General features: G+C 42.9%; 4 protein-coding genes across 4 annotated transcripts; 2 read left to right on the top strand and 2 right to left on the bottom strand.

The window, feature by feature from the left end:
* Positions 1 to 188: 188 nt before the first annotated feature.
* Positions 189 to 7,624, top strand: LOC112885623 (probable disease resistance protein RPP1). The gene is made up of 7 exons (XM_025951203.1): positions 189 to 476; positions 1,986 to 1,991; positions 2,916 to 3,060; positions 3,162 to 3,177; positions 5,668 to 5,830; positions 6,924 to 7,188; positions 7,406 to 7,624. Exons 1-6 carry the CDS (start codon positions 189 to 191, stop codon positions 7,137 to 7,139), a joined length of 834 nt encoding a protein of 277 aa, XP_025806988.1. The 3' UTR covers positions 7,140 to 7,188; positions 7,406 to 7,624.
* A 1,024-nt stretch (positions 7,625 to 8,648) lies between these two features.
* LOC112884211 (light-inducible protein CPRF2-like) lies at positions 8,649 to 13,353 on the bottom strand. Its single transcript, XM_025949572.1, has 6 exons — positions 13,139 to 13,353; positions 11,840 to 11,927; positions 10,983 to 11,142; positions 10,460 to 10,535; positions 10,250 to 10,375; positions 8,649 to 9,232 (listed from the first exon to the last, which is right to left on the bottom strand). The coding sequence occupies exons 1-6, from the start codon at positions 13,268 to 13,270 to the stop codon at positions 8,870 to 8,872; spliced, it is 945 nt and encodes a 314-aa protein (XP_025805357.1). The 5' UTR covers positions 13,271 to 13,353; the 3' UTR covers positions 8,649 to 8,869.
* A 2,985-nt stretch (positions 13,354 to 16,338) lies between these two features.
* LOC112883785 lies at positions 16,339 to 18,552 on the top strand. Its single transcript, XM_025949000.1, has 3 exons — positions 16,339 to 16,360; positions 17,456 to 17,575; positions 18,237 to 18,552. Exons 1-3 carry the CDS (start codon positions 16,349 to 16,351, stop codon positions 18,438 to 18,440), a joined length of 336 nt encoding a protein of 111 aa, XP_025804785.1. The 5' UTR covers positions 16,339 to 16,348; the 3' UTR covers positions 18,441 to 18,552.
* Positions 18,553 to 19,102: 550 nt separating this feature from the next.
* On the bottom strand, positions 19,103 to 20,587 carry LOC112886025 (auxin-responsive protein IAA31-like). The gene is made up of 3 exons (XM_025951765.1): positions 20,234 to 20,587; positions 19,753 to 20,121; positions 19,103 to 19,658 (listed from the first exon to the last, which is right to left on the bottom strand). Exons 1-3 carry the CDS (start codon positions 20,434 to 20,436, stop codon positions 19,577 to 19,579), a joined length of 654 nt encoding a protein of 217 aa, XP_025807550.1. The 5' UTR covers positions 20,437 to 20,587; the 3' UTR covers positions 19,103 to 19,576.

The raw sequence follows: 20,587 nt of genomic DNA, 5'->3' as shown, positions 1-20,587 counted from the left end.
GCTGTAAGCCACTCTGTCCAAGGATCTTCAGCTTGTAGGTGTACTTGCTTAGCTTAGTTTACTCTAAGGTTCCAGCGCGCAGAGGAATTACAAATTGCACATTGCAGTGCAGGGCGCCAGTGCCTTTCCACCGCATCATTAGCTCCCACAAACGCATCATCAGGCAGCATAGCTTCCTTGGAGGCGAGATGGCGGGTGCTGTGGCGGGGCCGATCGCTGGCAGGCTTGCTGCGCTCGTCACCGACGAGACCGCCCTGCTCTGGGGCTTCAAGGACGACGTGGACAGCATGAGAAAGACCATGGAGAAACTGCAAGCTTTGAAGCAAGATGCTGACCGGAGGGAGAGCCTGAATGAAGGAGAGAGACGAGAGACCGTGCGGGTTTGGATAAAGAATTTCAAGTCCGCGGCATACGATGTTGAGGATTTGCTGGATGAGTTGGATGCTATCAAGCTCATGAAGCAGAACCAACCAAAGGTACTAAAGCTAAACTTCAATACTCTCCATTTTTGGATACAAGTCATACTGCCTTCTTCGTTTTTTTTTCTTTCAAGAGATAAGGTCTGCATGTGAAAAATGTGAATCCGTTGACTTGTCTGTGCTCATTTGTTACATCTTTTTTCACCTACATGCACTCACTAGCTACTCTCTCTCTCTCATGTTTCTACGTTGTTTAAATAGGCACAGCTTGGTAATTTGTTTCACCCTTTCTCTTGGTTTCGTAACCTTCTTAGTTCCTCATAATTTGAAATTTATGGAGTAGTCTTCTATCAGCAGAGTGATATTTGAGAAGCACACCATAAAATCCTAATTCAAAAAGACAAAATCCTATAAATTTTTTTAAAAAAAATATTTGATGATGCACCATAATGGAATGAAACCATCTTGGAGTTCTCTTGATGTCATTAACTATAGGTTTTTTGAAAGGGTGGTATGAGATCTACCAAATTTATATTAAAAGGGAAGAAAAACAAAAGTTTTGGCATGAGGCTCTTGTAAGGCGGCAAATTCCAACGTTGGGCATAGGTAGGAGTAGGGGAACTATGAGCTTCAACCTCATGTTTTACTTTGAAAAGCATTTCTATTAACATTTTTCTACAACTAACACATTTTGATATTGAATTTCTCTGGGGTACATAGACAGCATCAGTGAGTTTCCTTTTTGAGGAATTTTCTATGTTGATTTGGTGCTCAAATTGAAAGTTGACTGCTGCGCGATTGTAATTCAGGAGAGGTCAATATACTTTTTATATTATTTGCCATATAGTACCAACCAATAGAACACATTCTATCTCTCGAAAGCTTGCACATAGTACTTATGCTGCATGGCACGTCCTGATTAAGGGGGCTTGCAAAACAAGGGGATTGGGGTTGGGGATTACGAGGGCCGAATGGGTGCTGAACCGGACACTTGACATTGGGCACGCCTGTGACGGTTGCGTCCAATCTCAAGGCCCAGAGGTAGATTACGATCTCCTGATAATTCTTGCTTGCCTTTAATTGATACATCTCTCTTTATATAGAGAGGCTTGCTTTACCCCTAAATAAGATATCTAATTCTATCTCTAACCCTAATTGAACTAGCTCAATAGACCCAGTCAGCTCATCCGACTGCCTGTGACTTGTATGATATATTTAGAAATCCATCATCAGAACCAGCCGTCACAATTATGATTTGTAGTCATCCACGTGCCCAAAGCACACCAGAGAAAGAATGTAAAAAAAGAGTACTTTTAACTAAATATTTAAATTGCTCTTTGTTTCTTATTAGATTAGATTTGAGCTGACCTATCAATGCAAAGGGTGAGCTGGCCACATGTTCATATTAAATTTGTGTCTCTTGCTACCACAGAAGTCTATTTCACTCTTTGTACCTAACCCAATTTGTTTTACCAAAGTGATGATCTTCAAGAGTATGCTGGACTACTACAATACCTTATGTAAAACATGAATCTTCAAACTTTTTATGTTTCTTATTTTTTACAGATTAAGGTATTCTTTTCCTTCTATAATCCACTCTTGGTGCGGTTGACCGTGGTTCACAAAATGAAGAAACTGAATAGACATCTAGGTGACATAGAGGAAGAGGGTCACCGCCTTGATCTTGTGCCTCGCGACATACCAATATGGACAGCAGGTGGTACAACTCAAGATACTATTTCTTCTACCAATGGTTATAGAAGCATTATTGAAATGGTAGGAAGAGATACTGAAAAGCAACATATTTTGGAACTGCTATTGAATAGTGATGCTGAGGAAGATATCTCAATCATTCCTATAGTTGGACTTGGTGGCATGGGGAAGACAACATTAGCCCAAGCAGTTCATGAAGATAAGAGAGCAAGAATCTTTGATCTATGAGTATGGGTCCACATGTCTAAGAAGTTTGATTTACGAAGAATCAGGGACAAAATCATATTAGAACAAAATAGAAGTATCAGTACAGGAACAAGTGAAAGATATGCAGCCCCAACAGATGATGATTTGCAAACCATATTGGAACAAATGCAAAGTATACTCCCTACTAAAAGATATTTGATCATTTTGGATGATTTGTGGGAAGAAGGTGTCGACAATCTGAACAACCTGAAGCAGATGCTTCAGTATGGTGCTAGGGGGAGCAAGATCATATTAACTGCACGCAGGCAACAAGTGGTGGAAAATCTGAAGCTAGATGATGTAGTTGAACGAAGGACAATCTTCCCTGTACACAGGAGCGAGCAAATCATTTTGGACTCCTTATCAGTGGAAGACTGTTGGAATGTGATGCGACAAACAGCATTACACAATAATGATGTAGGTGGATTAGAAAATATTGGGAGAAAAATCGCTGAGAGGTGCGGTGGTCTACCACTACTAGCACGCTCTCTTGGATTTTTGATGTTCCATGAAGTGTCTACACTGGCATGGGAAGAGATAAGGGACAGGGAGATTATCTTGGATATGGAAGAAGACAAAAAGACTTTTCAGAGCCTCATGTTAAGCTACTATTATATGTCGTTGGAGTTCAAATTGTGCTTCACATATTGTGCAGTTTTTCCCAAGGGCTTTATTATTTCTAGTGACCACTTGATCCAGCAATGGAGAGCTCTTGGCTATATTCCTGAATCAACCAAGGGCCGTCGCTGTATCAACTATTTGTTGGGGATGTCCTTTCTTCAGATTTCAGTCTTCTCAGGTCAGTGCACCATTTTTCGACCATTTGTTTGTTGATGCACCATGGCGATGGATTTTGAACTTTTCAATTTTTTTTCTATGGTAGGCCATGGTTATATGTTGGTACTTAGCTATGAATTAGGTGGTGTTGTGATAGAAGTATAGTTAATTTACTTTGCTACTAAATCAACAGTTCTTATTCTTGAAAAATTGAAAGATGAAAGTTAAAGCTTGCATCTGATTTGAAAGAAGACTATTACACTCATTGGAATCACTCTGATTGTAATACACTGGCCCTCAAAGGAAAGAAAAGTGACACTGTTGGAGATCAAGTGCCCGCTTGGCACGCCTGTTCCGATCAGCAGAGTTACCAAGTGCCTAGCCACACACACGTACGCGTGCTGCACATGGCCTAAGGAAGAGGTTGGGACGTGGAAGAGTTTTGATTTTTCACATTCCTTGTGAAAATAGTTTTGTAACTCCTTTCCATTCTTATATTGTAGTTTTAGATTTGTGCACAGGAACTAAAAAGCACATTGTATCTCTATACTTCTAGTATCAGAGCAAGTCTAATTGACCTGCTTAGTGGGCTCAAGACAATGTCACGTCATCCAAATAGAGAACTATTGCAATAGGTTGCCTCTGAAGGCCTCTCCAATGGTGTTGAGGATATACATGTCAACAAATTAATGTATGGTCTTTAAGCCTATCTGTTTCACTATGTTTTGTCTATAGCACACCCTCTAGCCAAGCATGAGTTCCAAGAAAAATCAATGTGACATGACATGTTACAACAAATTCTTTTCTTTTTAAAAGCACTTAATTCGGAATAAAGAATGAAAATATTACTATTGAAACATTTTAAGAGCATGTTTGATAATAAAGCCCGGTATTGCCTCAACTCAACCGTATATGGCCATAGAGACAATGCTAATTAAAGACAGTTAATGTTGTGTCTTCCAGTGGGAAATTCTTTTCTTTCTCTCTTTTTCATTTATTCTCTCTCCTTTGAAACCTGTGTTATGTCATGCCCTTGCATAACGACCTATCCAATCATTCTCTTGTCTCTCTCCTTCACATACGCAAAACTACCCTGTAAGCAACTACCCTGTAAGCATGATAAGTACAAAGCAAGGTGCTCAGATATGAGTGCGTTGTCATATTGCTAAGTACTTAAGCACCTGTATAGAAGTTAATTCCTCCAATGTAAGCTGGTAGTTATGTAGGCTTAGGCGCTTAGCCACATGGTCAATACACCTTCAGCATGGTGCAAATTTAAGCATCTTATCCACCTTATAAACATCTGATGCACATGATGCGGTGAAAAAAGTGGTTTCTTACCTAAGCACCTCCATTATGCATGCGTTGTACTTGCTGTAACACCCATTTGACCATTACATGGGTTTCTCCATATAGAGGTTACCTTTATGTGGCTTCTGTGAATTGATTGACTTACTTTCTAAATATACTATGTTTTGATAACAGAGTGAAAACCAATTTATTTTCCTGTCAGCATAAAGGTGAGTATTTAATTTGACTACTAACAGTACTGATATATCTGCAGAGTGCCCCAGAGCATGCGTCGTTACCTGACAAACTCACCATGCATGATTTGATGCATGATCTTGCGAGGATAATACTTGAAAAAAAGTTACTTGTTCTAGATATTTCAGAAAAAATGGCATGGAATGGACTTGAGAAACATTATTGCCAACATATGCGGCTGATCAATTATCAGAAGCAGTTAAGGATATCAAAGAATTACCAAACAAAATTAGATCTATACATTTTACAGAGGGCAGTAGAATGCAACTTCAACATTCTAAATCCAAGTATTTACGTGTCTTGGAATTCAGGGGATGTTCCAATAAAATTGAAGGGGAACCTGCTCCAACCAACATATCACTGCCATCCACCGTTCATCGGCTGCTGCTGCTAAGGTACCTTGATGTCTCGAGCTTGCCAATCACAGCACTACCGAAGTCTTTCCATAAACTTCAAAATATGCAAACTCTAATCATGTCCAATTGCACACTTGAAACCTTGCCTGATAATATTGGGTGCCTTCTTAAACTTTGTCATTTGGACCTATCTAGCAATTACAGCCTTAATAAGCTACCCATGTCATTTGGGAGGCTTTGTGCACTCTCCTTCCTCAGCCTATCGAAGTGTTCTGAACTCAAAGAGTTGCCTGAATCAATTCGCAAGCTTCAAAGCTTACGCCACCTGGACATGTCAGGGTATTGTGCACTTCAAAAGCTCCCTGATGACTTTGGCGTTCTTCCAAAACTCTTGCTCCTAAACATGTCTGGTTGTTCCAAACTAGTCAAACTACCTGAAAAACTTAACCTAATGTCTTTGGAGCATCTAAACCTATCGAGTTGCCATGAATTACAAAACCTGCCACAAGATTTTGGCAATAATCTTCCCAAACTCGAGTTCTTACACCTTTGTGATTGCCACAAGGTTCAGGTGTTACCAGAGTCCTTGTGCCAGCTTGACTATTTGAAAGACCTAACCTTTCAGACTGCCATGATCTCAAAGAACTCCCTGAATGCTTTGGTAACCTTTCTGACCTTCATTCTCTGAACCTTTCAAGTTGTTCGAAGCTGCCATCATTGCCTGAGTCATTTGGTGATTTGTCAAAGTTGAAGCATCTCAATTTATCATATTGTGTAAGGTTTGAAAAGCTTCCTTCCTCATTTTGTAACCTGAAGCTTCAAACACTGTACATGAGTGCGTTGCAGAGTCTCCGTGACTTGCCATATGGTATTGGCAACATGACTAGTCTCACCTGGTTTGAAGCCACCACAGGAAATCCTGATATAGATCTCCTAAGCGTTCCTGTCATTTTGAGTCATCTGCAGTTGCATCAGAGGACAGAACATTATGTACATGATGTACACGTGGTGGATTATGGAATGTGTAGCGGTATAGTGAATCTTGGGAAATCGACATGTCACCACCTAGAAATTAGAGACCTTCATAATGTTCAGCGCCCAGGAGATGCAGAGAGCGCTAAACTGCGAGATAATCCAGACCTTCGGGAGCTAATCCTTGACTGGGGTCATGCAAAAACTACAGAGAATAAGAGAGATGCAGAGGTGTTGGAGAACCTTGTACCTCCTCGGACTGTTGAAAGATTTGGACTACATGGCTATATGAGCAGGAACTTCCCTAACTGGATTCTTGACATCTCCTCCTATCTTCCATATCTCACCTCCATCCGTCTCATGAATTTAACATGTGATTCTCCTCCTCCATTGGGGAGGCTGCCAAATCTCAGATTATTGTTCATGGCCAACATTCCCAACATCAGGAAAATCGGAAAGGAATTCTATGGAGAGGAAGGAACCTGCAGAAAGTTAAAGAGTTATTCAGTTAAACTTATTAGAGAACTTGGACGAGTGGTGGACAACACGGTCAGGTGGCGAAGATGACGAGTTCTTAATCCCTAATTTGCACAGGCTGGAAGTAGTCAAGTGCCCAAAGCTGAAGTTCCTGCCATGTCCCCCCAAAAGTATGTATTGAGACTTGGACAGCAGCGATGAGGTGCTGCCACTACATGGATTTGGGTGGCTTTCATCTTCAACTCTTCCTTTTCGGGCCCAAATCAGGAGCCGTAATTTTTCTCCTGAGAAGTGGGGTCGACTTCACCACCTTGCCACCGTCAAGGAATTGTTGATCACTGGCGACAACAGATTATTAGCATTGTCCTTGCTGGAGGCCACTCCATGCTTCCCCTCTCTCAGATATCTGCATTTGGAGTTTCCCAACCTGGAGATACTGCCGGAATGGCTGGGGCAGCTCACTACCCTTGAAGAATTGAGCATCTCCCACTGCCACAACCTGAGATCTTTGCCTGAAAGCATACGGAACCTTACCGCCCTTGAAGACACTGCACATTTGGGACAGTCAAAGTCTGGTCCGAGGCTTGAAGATACATGGCCACAAGATTTCTCACATCCCAGAAGTCATGTTTGATTACGAAGCATTCGTGCCAAGACAACCAATCTAACGATCAGAGGTACAGGTACAGAACCTTCCAAAGGTCTAGTAAATCACTGTGTTATACTTACGTCTATATGAGTTCATTTGATGATCTTTGAATTCATTTATTAAAAAAATTGCTTCTGTTTGATACATGCCACCTCTGCATTTTGACTAGCTGGACTTTTTCAAATGTCGGTCAGTGGACCCCTTGCTATCTGTCGTTAAGTTGTTCTCAACTCGTGCTATTTTGTACACAGGTACTGATTAATATGGTGTACTGCTTCAGATTAGAAGCACGCTTGCAGAGCGACTCAGATGCAGAGGTGCAGAATGAAGCAGAACAAGACCTGAGCGCATCAGAACGCGACTTGCAGAGCGAATCAGGTTGATCCAAATAAACCATATAAGAACCAACTAAGCCCAGTAGGGAAGCAAAATGTTCCGATCCCTGTAACTACTAAAGATTTTATCCGAGACTAAGGCAAGTCACAACACATACTCTGTTTCCTCAGTCTCTTCTTATCTCGTTTACTGAATGCCATTCAGTCCCTTCTGTTTCATTTGAGGTATGTTCTATATTATCAATTTGACTTGCACGCTTTAAAGAAGGGGAAAAGGTCACTAGCTCAGTGAATGAACACTCTAGTCAATTTCCTTCTTATTTATTTCGTTTCCACCATAAGGATTCTAGACAGGATATATGACTGTCAAAATATATATGTTTCAGGCATGAGGCATGTGATGGATGATAATGGAACTGGCTTCTCCGTGAGTTGCTTCCATTTGGACTGACGGTATTACCAAGTTAGACTTGTAATAGGCTGCCTCGCTGATACAGTTTATGCCAATCATCAATACAGTTATGTGACGCAGATGCTTATCTGCCTGATGGATTATTGATGGCTGGGAACACTATACATGAACTTGTCCGTTCCCAGGACAAGAAGCACAAATCCAAGAATTTCAGTGCTGCGTCACTTGATTCCGGCAGCTGCTGAACACTTCATCTCAAGGTAAGTCAAATAATGCACTGTCCTCTTCAGTGTTTTCTTTGAGCATTTGGGAATATTTAACTGCAAGTTGTGTAACCTACAATCTATGAGATCCAGTAAAGGATCAAGCTGTCCCATTCTGAATGCAGCGGTGAAGTTAGAAAATTAAATCATATTCATGCAAATATACTGTACAAATTCATTCAGATCTTTTTGCATTTCTGTGGTGACTGTGCCTTGCTAGGGACCTAAAGTGACTCATGGTCTGAAGAAAGTTTTCTGGCTCGTTGCCTCTATGTATCCATCTTCTTCACATAATCCAAGCAAACATGAAACCTTTTGTTACACATAGGAACAATTTCACAAATCATGTCTTTTTATAATCATGCACATCAATAACTACAGTTTCAACCTTTTGATGTCTACTAAACAGGATATATATATATATAGGTTACACAGCAAACAGAAAGATAGGAAAACAAGATTCATATTGATGTTAACACAATCCTAAAGAAGTGGGGCGTCTTTTTTTTATATCAATAAGGCTAAGAAGTGCAGAGAGTCAAACGTTTCAGTCTTAAGCACAGATTATTTACCTTCAAGATAGTGTACAAATCACAGTATAGATCTCACCCAGATATGGGTGCTACAAGTTCCATACCACAAAAAATTTAGCACGCTAGAGCTTTACAACTCCGCTCATCATAGATTTTATCTTTATAAATCACGTTACCCATTGGCAAGAGCTTCAGGGTCTGAGAATGTTGATGCAATCTCAGAATGTATTGAATCTCTATGGATCCTCTTCTGCAGGTCCTCCAAGCTAGCAACACGTTGCAGAGAATCTGGCTTGGTGCCCATCTCCCCACTGGTCAGAAGAATTGCTGCATTTGGGAGGTCAAGCTTGATCAGATCGCTTTGAAGTTGTGCCTGAAGAAAATGTTCCATGCTATCTTCAGTGGTGACAGAAGCAGAACCCGCATCGGATGGACATGAAGTCAAGCGCATGCTGCTCGCTGTCTTGTCACATGTGGTGGATAACAGGAGGGTTGTTCCAGTTAGTCTCCTAACAGCTTCCTCAGCTATGTTCACCTGAAAACAATACTTTGTTAAAGAAATAAATTACAAGGATATGGAACCAGTTATGTCTATGTCTACAGCCTGTGGGTAGGGGAATATAAAGGCAGTTGTGGCTAACTTTCATTTCAGTGGACTTTTGTGTGCTTATTAACAAATGTAAAGTTCCAGAGAAAATAAGCATAAATGTAGAAGGGATAGAAGTATAAGTTTGTAAAGACATGTTTTTTTTAATATATGATGGTGTGCAGATTTGTTAAATTAGTAGATTTTTGTGAAGATCTTTGTTTTGTGAAACATGATTGGAACAGTTATAGTATAAGCCCATTTTCCAGTTACTGTCTGAATATGTTAAAATCCTTAAACATGAACATTTTGGAATTCAAAAACACCTTTACTCACGATACAAGAATACAGAGTTGTACATATACTCACACACAAGCATTATCAAATGTTTGTATGGTAGTATCCTGTTTGGACTCCTCATGTGCGGTATTGATGTTCTCAAGAGATAGAACAGCCCTTCCACAAGGGCAACACCACAGGTTTAATGAGACACACACTTGGAGCATTGGAACATGGTATGGCACTTTTAATATTTTGTTTCATTTTACAATTCCCCACACCTGTAAGAGAACACTGTTATTCTTAAAAATAAAATTAATGGAAGAAAACAGTATCGAAAAAAACTGCAACAGGAAAAAAAGGAAAAAAGTTATTCTCATATGTAGAAAAGAAAATGGAAAATGTCCTGTACTTTTTTGCTACAATAAGAAAATCACCATGGATGAAAACTGAACTTTTACATGTTATCTAAAACAAGTATGTTCAAATTTCATATTACTTTTTCTGCGCCTTTTGGCCATACAAAGAAATGTAAACATTGATCTAGTCTCTATGCAGAGCATAGTACAAATAGCTACAACTAATCCTCCCTATGGAAACATTAGTATAATAATATGCAAACTGATGCGGTTAAAAGTTTACAACAAATAACAGAAAAAATGTGTGATGCATTTAAGATAAACGAACCTTTCTCCTCATAGTCTCAACATCAACTGTAAGATTTCTATTGTCAAGGGTCGCATCCTTGTATTTCTGAGTCATATCAGCCAGGCGCTTTAGCAAAGATGCATTTTCAGATGTTAACTTGGAAACCTAGAGAATTAGGTAGTAATTAGCATCATTATGTTCACTTCAGTTGGAGATTAACTTGCGCATTCATCTGTCACGATTTGAAACCTGTGATTCAAGATCGGTCATGTGCACTTGCTTCCTCTTTCTTGATCGCCTAGCTGATTCTCGATTTGACAGCATTCTGATCACAGCATTGAATTTAACTGAGTAAGATGGTGTGTTAAGCTTCCAACATACATACATACTAGATTTCATGTAGAATCAAGGTAATGGCAACCGATTTACACCAAGAGGAAACTAATGGCAAAAGACATGGGATTCCTGGATCTGGTTACTTTGAACTGCATCACTAACTTATCTAGCAATATAAGTATTAACTTTAGTAGTAAAGAAATTTATAAAGTTTTTTGTGGGTATGGACAATTGGACAGAGCTTGATGTGATTGGATGTTTCCTGCCTTCAAAGGCAATGAATGGTAAAGGAAGCGAACGGGAAAACTGAAGTATGTTGCCTTCTAACAAGGTAAATCGATCTCTCACTCACAACAAAATCAAGAAATGGTTTCAATTTAGCAAGGTCAATATATTCTCCTCAAGTTAACTCATGTAATGCAACAATTTATGTTACCTCCTCATCTTCTTTGTATTGGCAGGGTCAGTATTCTCCTCAAGATCGCCATCATCATCTGATTGTTCCTTTGATGTACCACTGTTAGCTGGATTTCCTCGAAAATCCTCATGGTCTATGATATTTGAGTTTGTAACTATGGTTGCCCCATCTCCATCATCTGCGTGTGGAATTAAAGAAAGCAAAACATGACAGTAAAATATGTAAAACACAATGGTGGTTGATGGTTCAAATGTTACAGAAGGGCCTGTATGCTTTCCAAACCACACATGCAGCATATCTGCACACTGCCAGAATGCAAATTGGAGCCAACAGAGTTGCATGCCCAGTGCAACTCACTAACAGACTTGATGTCAGTGTTCAGTATTACTGAAGCAGATCAGGCTATTCATGTCTCAACATATGACCTCACCAACATTACTCATAGTTTAAGAACATTTCTCCAGAATAATTAATGGAACACCATATGGACATCAACCAATCATGAAGCTAATCCCTATTCTACTGAAACTGCTGGTGAGATCAGATCTTCTGTATGTAATTATCATAGAAGACCATAGCCGCTAGCGGATGGTTCAGCAGTACTTGAAGCAAAACTGAGAATCGAGTTTACTGGGACAACTGAAATTTGGTATCTAATAATGTCCTATTGGAATGTTCAACTGGGTGAATGTTGAGTTGAGAATAGGATTTGACTTCTAATGTACTTTAGCATTAGGCCTCATGCCAGACCACATTTCATCGACCTAAGGCTCTACTGCCTTCGAAATCTTCCTGCCAGGCACTTTAGGCATAAACATTTTGCCGAAGTTGCTTGATAGACTGACATGTATGCAATTATGAAAGGTCATAAATACCATCAAAGGAAGCTTGAGAAATCAATTGTGAAGTGTCTGAAGCTTGTGAGTTGGGGTAGCCCAACGAAGATTCTTGTGATTTAGCTTCCTGAAAATGGACTTACATAAACATCAGAGCAACAAAGCGGCAAGGGGCTGGGTGCAGCCAGTACGCGAGGTTTCTTTCACTGTTAAGCTCCGGAAAGCCACTAGTACTGCACATCCTTACCCATATAGTAAGGGAAAAGAATTATACATAGCTTGCAGTTTTGTGGAACCATTGGTTGCAACAGTCAAGATTAAAGGAGTTCCAAGGCTACCCTTTCTATTACCAAAATGCAAAATAAACGTGCCATCTGTGCGCAAGATTGAGGACCGCAGAAAAAGGCACGCATGATGTTCTTTTACAATATCCAAATGAAAATGGATACTTCGGGGGGAAAGTGTAACCACTCAACTAGCTTGTGGTACTAATTACTGAATAGCTAACTCAAGAAAATCAATGTAAAAATTCATTTTCATATAACATATAATGTTTCCTATCGCTTTCAGCGGGAAAAAGAAACAAAGAAGATATACTCTTTCAAAAACAAGTCTAAAAAGAAACGAAAGGAAAAGATCCTATCGGGTGTCCGACACATCAGGCTCATTCAATCATTTGTGATCAATGACTCTCCATCAGAATATCCCAACGCTGTGTATGTAGAGTGTCCAAGACATCCTCCCTCCTAACATTCACATAGACCAAATCAGTAATCCTACATGTCAGTGTCACCACTACAAGACTCCCTCGATTACCTTAAGATCAAATCAGAAAGTAATACGTGATACAGTTTTCATGTAAAGTGGCAGCGTTTGCATTTCGTCGTTGCACAGTACTACTATGACAATGGCGAAAATCCGATCTTGGTCAGATTCTTCATCACGAGCCATAAGAGAAATGGACACGCACAGTGCGGTGTCTTCCTCTGTTTCTCATAGGCAGGGGATTTTTTTTTAACCATATGTAAGTAGGTTGCCATAAGCTATTGGAATTTCTAATGTGGCCCCCGGCATATCACTTACAGTGTAGGACTGCATTGACAAAATGACAAGATGTTTTTCGATCAAGTCCTCAAATGAAGCAACCGATTTTTTTTTCCTTTGTCAGATTTCCCAAAAAGTAAAATTTACAATAAAATTCCTATCCCTGAAACGGAGGGGGGAAATAACTGAAATGCTAGAACTTGCAAACTCTACCAAAGTGACTCCAAATCTGTCTACAGCATAAGTTGAAACACCAAAGACCCGAGCTGATCTTTGACGGAGGAGAAACCGTACCATGGATTTGGCGACGGCGGCGCAGTACAGGTCGAGCCTCCTCTTGAGCACCGCCGCGTACGCGCCGGGGTCGCGGCCGTCTCCACCGCAGCTAACCTCCACCACGTCGTCGTCGGCGCCGGCGCCCGCCATGCTTGGAGGAAAGTCGCTTTCTTTTCTCGCTCCTCGTACTCGGTGAGAAGGGGAGGATGGGAGCTGGGCGCAACCTGAGCAATGGTGGTCACCGGAGGGGGCCGAGTTTATACCGGCAGCGTTGATGGGGAGACCTGTGGCGAATGGCGACACTGTGTGCCTTTTCCGAAAATGCCCTTCGGTTCTGTTTCTCATTTTGCAAGTGGGGTAAATAAAATGCCAGTATGGTGTGATGCAATTGTCTTACGTTCCGAGTTAGGCAAGGTAAGTTGCAAATTGTGGAATTGCCTGGAAGATTGCTCTGCAACTGCAAAGTTTTGCCGAAATTAGTAAAGGTTGTTGCAGACATCCAGATTCGACAGCTTACCCTCGCAAACTACAAGCTTATCCTAAACGTCCATAAAATGATTGAAAAATCTAAGTCAATCTTAATTATTACACTATTGTGAGTGTTATTTGACATTCCTTATGCATAGGGATGCGAACTGATATACTCTTGTAAGTCCCGACAATACTCTCCAAATCAAATACGGACACCAATTCATATGCTACTTTTCTCCGGTACGTACTTTCTCCGTTGTCAAATATACGTCATTTAGGACAAGCTTTTTAGTTCACATATATTTGAGAAAAGGAAGGAGTATTCAGAAAGAGAAAAAGTCATGTGTCTTAGAGGACAAATGAAAGAAAAAGGAAGGTTGGATTTTTAGGACGGAATCAAGATTTTCAGCACATTTGTGCCCCGTGGCACAAAAAAGAAACCATTTCTTTTGATCTGAAAGCAGTAGCAAATGTGGCCTACTTGGTAAAACCCCAACTCCGCAAATTTTAAGAGTGCAGAAGCAGGGCTACTGAGAATGTTTCGATGAACCATCTTATTTCGATCTTAGACTAAAACCAGAGACGTAGAAAACTCTATACAGTTCCAACACCAAGTTTCCAAAATTTCACCTACAATGGTTTATGCTTATCCCCTTCTCCGAACCACACAAGACAGTGCATCCTCCAAAGTCTCTTCACCCAAAAAGGCCTCTTTCACCGGTCCAGAGATTTCAGGCTGACAAGTCCAAGCAAACAAGGTGTCCCTGTCATCATCACTTCATCAGCTCCTTTACTTCACTCTCCAACGTAGCATAATTGGACCGGAAAAAATCAGGCCCCCAACTTGCAGGCCAAGTTGCCGGCGGATCGCACCCACTGGGCCGGGCCCGCGGGGCAGGAGCGTCTCGGTCCACGAAATGTGGATTTTTTGCGCGGGCCCCGCCGTATCTTTCTCTTGGCCAGGAGGCCTGCCAGGTCAGCAGACAGCAGCAGGCGCTGTAGGAAAAATAGTGGTCGGATTGGGGGCTGATATTTTTGTGGCGGCGAGGGGACACGTCGGCCGCCCCTATCCGCTATCGAAAATCCCATGGACGTTGCCGTGCCCGCCCGGGTTCATGCATCTGCTTCTGCCTCTGGCCTTGCCGTCGTGCCATTTGTCCTTGGAATTTCGGTGATGGCGATGCCTCGAGCAGCTAAGGTTAGGGTTATCAGGAATCATGGATTATACGAGCTAGTGGCGTGCCTGCTGTGGATGACTGTCGAAATCGCGTCGCTAATGGCCGATGCCTGATGTCGGTAGGGATGCAAGTTAGTTATATATATTTTGGACCGATCCAAAAACTTGATAAAATGAACTAGAATAGCATTCTGCGTAAATAATTTAAAATGAGAAATGAACTAGAATGGTATGTCACCGTAATTAATTTTAGCTGACAAAGATACTATTGGATAACCACTTGCATCCTTAGATGCGGATAGATTTGGCGAGCTGGTGGATTAATCTTTTGACAGTACAAACATTACATGATATGTGATGATATTGTTAGACATGTAACAATACAGTATCTGATGTTTTTTAAAATAATTTTTTTAGCAATCTGTCCTTGTTTGGATGGTTGCCCAAACTCGATTTAAGGCAGCCCAAGCTTTATGCAATGGGGGAGGGACCTCTCATATCTATCTCATGAAAGATGGCTTGTTCACATGTCGCACCCAATGGTTATTATGCTTATGCCTAAATATTACAGCCCACCAACAATAAACCCTAGCACGCATATTCCCATTTTATCATTTTTATTTTTTATTCCAAGATCTATATTTACCTATGTTTACTTAGGTTATCACATTTATATATGTATCAATATATTTTTAGAGTTGATTCAATAACCTACAAAACCCAAATCAGCATTTAGGATAAACTACTTCAAAATTTAAAAACGAACATGTTGAATTCCGCTACGCGACCGCCGGGAAGGCAAAGCAACCCGTCGGCCTCAAACCAAAGCAGGCCATTACAATTTACAAACGCAGGCCGGGAAAGAAAAGCCCGAGTTCTCATTTGTGCGTGCACTGGGCCAAGACGAGCCCAAAATCTGAGAGGCCCACCCGGCTTCCAAGCCCACTCCACCGCCCCCGCCGCCGTGCCGTCCTCGCCTCAGCCGCCACGGCGCCACCGACCTCGGCGTCGGCAGGATGCAAGTAGCTGCTCGTTCCGTGCGCGCTGCAGATCCAGTACACCGCCAGGGGATTCCGGAGTCCGGAAGGTGCGCAGTACGCACGCTCGTGATCGCTCGCTCGGATTGCATTCCCCGGCGCCGCTGTCGCCAGGTTTCGATTTTTGCCGTGATCTTGTTGCTTTTTTTTAGCATGCTGCGAGTATGAGATCCAACTGTGAGCTTGTGCTGTATGATCCAGTCAGATAAGTTTCGAATTCTGGTGCTCGGTTACCACAACTGATGCGGAAGCGGAACTGATGAGCTGAGACTGAGCGAATGCGTGGTTATAACAGAGTTTTTAACCAGTTCTCATAATGACATTGAATCCATGGAGGGAAAAATTGGTAGTTACTGAAAGCCTTGGTTGCGTTAAGCCTGTTCAGTGATGGAAAATTTCATGATTTTCCATGACTTGCCTGTTTCAGTTGGTCTCCTTGGGTTAATATCCATGCCTTTCACTTCATTCGCAGATTCGGATGTTCAGAACTGGAGGAATCCCAGCAGTACCGTCTAAATAGCTAGGCCCATCACAAATCGAGGCATGGCGTTAAAAGTACGTTTGCCACAAATTTCGTGCCTTTTTCATGGATGGTCCATACTGCATTGCATACCTTTTGGATGGTGGCAAACTGGTCTGCACTCTGTCTTGCACATATATAGCTCTTGAGATATTATTGACTCGGTAGCCCGAAGTAGCCTGTCGAAACAATGGTTGTGCTGTCTGTGTTGTTTGGCTGGTCAGCTGGTGTTATGATTTTGGTGTCGCCGCAGAGTCTGTCTAGTCAGTCTTAAACAGCTTTGTTCATGAGAAAAATTGGTAGAGTTGGGCACATCTACATTGTTCGACATTATATCATACCATGACAGTGGCTATGGGTGTGTTCGGATCCGGGGGTCTAAAGTTTAGAGGGGTCACATCAAAGAGAATCTTATCATTTATAAGTATTAAATAAAGTCTAATTATAAAACTAATTGCAGAACCCCAGTGCTAATTCGCGAGACGAATCTAATGAGGTATATTAGTCCATGATTAGCGGATGATTACTGTAGCATCACTGTTGCAAATTATGGATTAATTAGGCTCATTAAATTTGTCTCGCGAATTAGCACCCAGCTGTGTAAAAAGTTTTATAAACAGATTTTATTTAATACTTTTAAATAGCAAGATTCTCTTTGATGTGATGGGTCTAAAATTTAGAGGGCTGGAACCGAACAGGGCCTATGTATCAAAGAGCTCTTCAGACTTCATGTAAACCACTTTACGTCAAAATCATAATGAATTAGTGTACTGTTTATTTTTATGGAACATCACAGGGATCTTCTTGGAGTGCTAGTTGTCAGTTTTGTGGCTGTGTTCTTGTCTTCCCCAATTCCCATATGTAGCCCGGTCATGCCTTACAAAGTAGATTTTACTCTTGTACTTTTATACAGTATGCTATTATGTTGACATTAGCAGTTGGCATGTGGAGTTATGTACGAATTAGTCGTCCTGCAGAAAAAAGAAATAAGCGCACAGTGCTCTTTTTCCTAATTTACATGTGTGCAGTTCCATAAACTGAAGTTTAGCAGTCTGACCGTTTTTTCTCAATGCAGACACCCACAAAGTTTAAATTGCTTCATGATATATCTATCAATTCCGTGTGACCAGGTTATTCTGGTATTTGAGCCGTCACTACAAAGAGTTTCAGTTGTTCAGACAGGGCGTTTCACACTGAACCGAAGAAAGAGCCAGGAGATGGTGACTCTGATCAACCTTGTGCTCAAAACAGTATGCATTCCTTCTTCTTAAGTGCATTTTTCGTTACATGATTTGCTTATAACTGTACTTGCATCCTAGATAATCCCTGCTGTTCTCCTAAAATAATTCCTGCTACTTCAACTGTTTTCCACTTCGTCTGCTTGTATGTATGGAGGGGCTTGACCTCAGGACTGCACAAATGTGTCAAGGGAGGGGCAATTTCTCAAAAGTGTTACCCGATTCTAGTTAGCACCTTGACATCAGAGGCCCAGGGTCTGTTTTGTGTTGTTTAGTCTTGATCTTATGATAGAATCAATTAGAATGATAGAAAACGCACACAAAGACTAACGAAGATGTTGGGCAGACTATACTACTTCAAGATGGCCGCAAATCTGAATTTTCTTAGTCTTCAGCAGAAGTTTCATGGTCAGTTCAGGTTCATCAGAGCCATACATGCATCTCCAAGTCAGCAAGTCGCCTGCCCAACACATATCCTATTCGTCACAATTAACCAGCCACACCACACAAACAGAGGCGATCGACACCGAAAAGCCTCTCGCATCAACCAGCCAAGCCAAGCCAGCCTGTTCTTGCACACATACCCTATCCCCGAAGCACAATGAATGCACTAGCACCCAGCTCTGGTTGGACCTAACAGAAGACTGACGCCAATCATGCAACCGCATTGCAGGGAAACGCGATGGAAGAAATCTGCAGCAGACAGGGACCCTGCATCTCTCCATTCATTTCGCGGACGCTGCTCCGTCCTCACAACCACATGGGACCCTTCCTGGACCCTCGATCTCCAGGCGCTATGCTCTCCAGTGGCCGGCCGGCCGGCCGGCCAACCGGGCGAACCGCCGGCCACGGCGTCCCGGAAGATAACGCAAGCTAGGCGTGAACGCCCTGGAGCTGGATGAAACGCCTCGGATGCCATCTCGTCTGGTCTTGGCCGCAATCCTGGCGCTCATGTGCGCCACATGTACCCTGTCGGCGAGGCCATGGACAGCCGCATGTTACCGCTGAAATCTGAATGGATGGGCGCGGCAAGTGTGCGAGGGCAAGCGCCCCAGATTCAGCGCTCTCGCCAGAGCAGGGCTTTCTGTTCGAGCCTTGACCGGCCAGCTCTGGCTGTGCCGGCCAACTTGGTAGCTTAGTTGCCACTTGACAGGGGCCAAGTGGAATGGTGAAGCAAGGTTGGACTGGATCTTGTGCCCATCCTTGGCATGCATATAAGCATGTAAAATCTTCAGTGCACATGTTCTTGAAGAGGTGCCAGCTGAAGAGGAACAAGTGTTTGTGTTGTTGCATGAATTTTTGTTCTCGCTTTTGGCAAGATTCTTAGTGAAGGGGTTAACTTTGTGGTTGAAACTGAAGGAGAAAACTTTCATGTCCATGAAAGGTCTAGTGGATTTGTTGATGTAAGAAGGATTAGTGGATGGAATTGAATCAGTGAGCTGATGAATTCGTGGATTCCATTCCTTTTGACAGTGAACTGATGACCTGAACCTTTTTGTGGCTCTTGCATTCCACAAGAAAAAGGATGATGTTCTTGCATTGCACAACCAAAAGGAAATATATGGATAGATAAACTCATCAGAGGGGAAAACAGAACAGACCTGTTTTCCCCTGCACTTACAGAAGTAACCAAGCACTGATAGATATAACTTAAAAGTGATCTTTGGCTTTGTACAAACACACATGGAGATGTCAACTCGAATCTCCACTCCTTTTGTGTTGCTAACACCTAGTAGTAGTAGAAGTAAAAAAAGAAAAGAAAAATAGAAACAAAGTGACCACACATCCACGCATGCATGCACTTTGACGCACAAAGCTGTCTCTCCTTGCAAGCTTAACTCACTCCTCTTCTCGACCTTGCATCCTTTGCCTTTGTCTTGTCTTCATGTTGTTGTGTCAAAGATGGAGTCGAGTCAGACAAGGGGAGATGGTGAAAACATGTCCATGCCTTGGAGATTCCAACCCAAAAGAACAAAAGAATCTGCTCATGCACAAGACATGCATCCTGCAACCTCAGTTGTTCTTCACTGACCCCAGGCCTCTGGCTTCAGACCCCTTCATGATCCTCAACCTCTTGCAGGTGCTGATGAACATGCTGCAGAGACACAAAAGGAGCCAAACATTCATGAGACACCATCCAGACATCTCTGTATCAGCAGATGGAGAACAAAGGAGGCTGAAGCACTTACTCGAAGGGCACGTCTCCGACGAGCATGAGGTCGCCGTCCTTGTCCTCGTAGGTGACGGCGAAGTCGGAGGGGTTGACGGCCGGCGCGTCGGCGCCGCCGGAGAAGCAGAGGAACATGGCCTCCAGGGCTTCCCTGAGCTCCCGGTAGCCCTTGTACATCTTGAGGTCCACCTTCCTCAGGTAGGGGGCTCCGTCCATGCTCACCTTGACGAACAGCGCGTTGCCACCGGCGGCGGCGGCGGCAGGGGCCGGGGCCGGGGCCGGGGCCTTCTCCTCCGGCGCCGCCGGCTTGCTCTTGGCGGCGCTGCTGGACTGCTGGAAGCAGCTCTTCCTGTAGGACCTCACCGGCGGCCATCCCACCACCTGAGCCCTGCAGACAATAGTTTCGACGCGAGTTAGGACACCAGGTACTAGATTTGCCTTCGTTGGATGTCACGGGGCCGGAGAAGAAGAAGAAGCAGCCATATGGTCATGTCACTCACTTGGCGGCCGGCGGAGCGGTCTTGGCTGCCTCCTCGGCGCCGGTGTTGTTCCCGTCGCGCTTCTTGCCCCTGGGCGTGGACGGCGGCGTCGGCAGCGCCGCGGCCGGCGTCTCCTCGGTGCCCGGCAGGCCGAGCCTCAGCTCGGTCGCCTTCAGGCAGCTGTCAACGTCGTCGGCCACGTAGCTCGCGGCGGCGACCTCCATCTCTTCCTCCTCGACCGTAAAGCTCGCTCCGGCCCTCCTCCAAGAAGACGCGCGAGTTGAGGACGAAGCCGAGCTGCGCTCTGATCTTTTCTAGCTCGAGACGAGTTGAAGCTGAGCTGTGACTTCGATGAGCTTGTGTGTGTGCGTGGTG

Source organism: Panicum hallii, chromosome 3, assembly GCF_002211085.1.
Source record: "Panicum hallii strain FIL2 chromosome 3, PHallii_v3.1, whole genome shotgun sequence".
Classification (NCBI taxonomy): domain Eukaryota; kingdom Viridiplantae; phylum Streptophyta; class Magnoliopsida; order Poales; family Poaceae; genus Panicum; species Panicum hallii.
This window is presented reverse-complemented; position numbering and strand designations above follow the sequence as displayed.

Coding starts and splice junctions, on each gene's coding strand:
- LOC112886025 (XM_025951765.1), bottom strand. CDS start 20,436: ATGGAGGTCGCCGCCGCGAGCTACGTGGCCGACGACGTTGACAGCTGC. Junction 20,122..20,233: donor ACCGCTCCGCCGGCCGCCAA/GTGAGTGACATG, acceptor TATTGTCTGCAG/GGCTCAGGTGGTGGGATGGC. Junction 19,659..19,752: donor GTCGGAGACGTGCCCTTCGA/GTAAGTGCTTCA, acceptor GTGTCTCTGCAG/CATGTTCATCAGCACCTGCA.
- LOC112885623 (XM_025951203.1), top strand. CDS start 189: ATGGCGGGTGCTGTGGCGGGGCCGATCGCTGGCAGGCTTGCTGCGCTC. Junction 5,831..6,923: donor ATCTCAATTTATCATATTGT/GTAAGGTTTGAA, acceptor CTGCATTTGGAG/TTTCCCAACCTGGAGATACT.
- LOC112884211 (XM_025949572.1), bottom strand. CDS start 13,270: ATGGCGGGCGCCGGCGCCGACGACGACGTGGTGGAGGTTAGCTGCGGT. Junction 11,928..13,138: donor CCGCCGTCGCCAAATCCATG/GTACGGTTTCTC, acceptor GTCCATTTTCAG/GAAGCTAAATCACAAGAATC. Junction 9,233..10,249: donor TTGAGACTATGAGGAGAAAG/GTTCGTTTATCT, acceptor TATTGTTTTCAG/GTGAACATAGCTGAGGAAGC.
- LOC112883785 (XM_025949000.1), top strand. Junction 17,576..18,236: donor TCAACCTTGTGCTCAAAACA/GTATGCATTCCT, acceptor ACCGCATTGCAG/GGAAACGCGATGGAAGAAAT.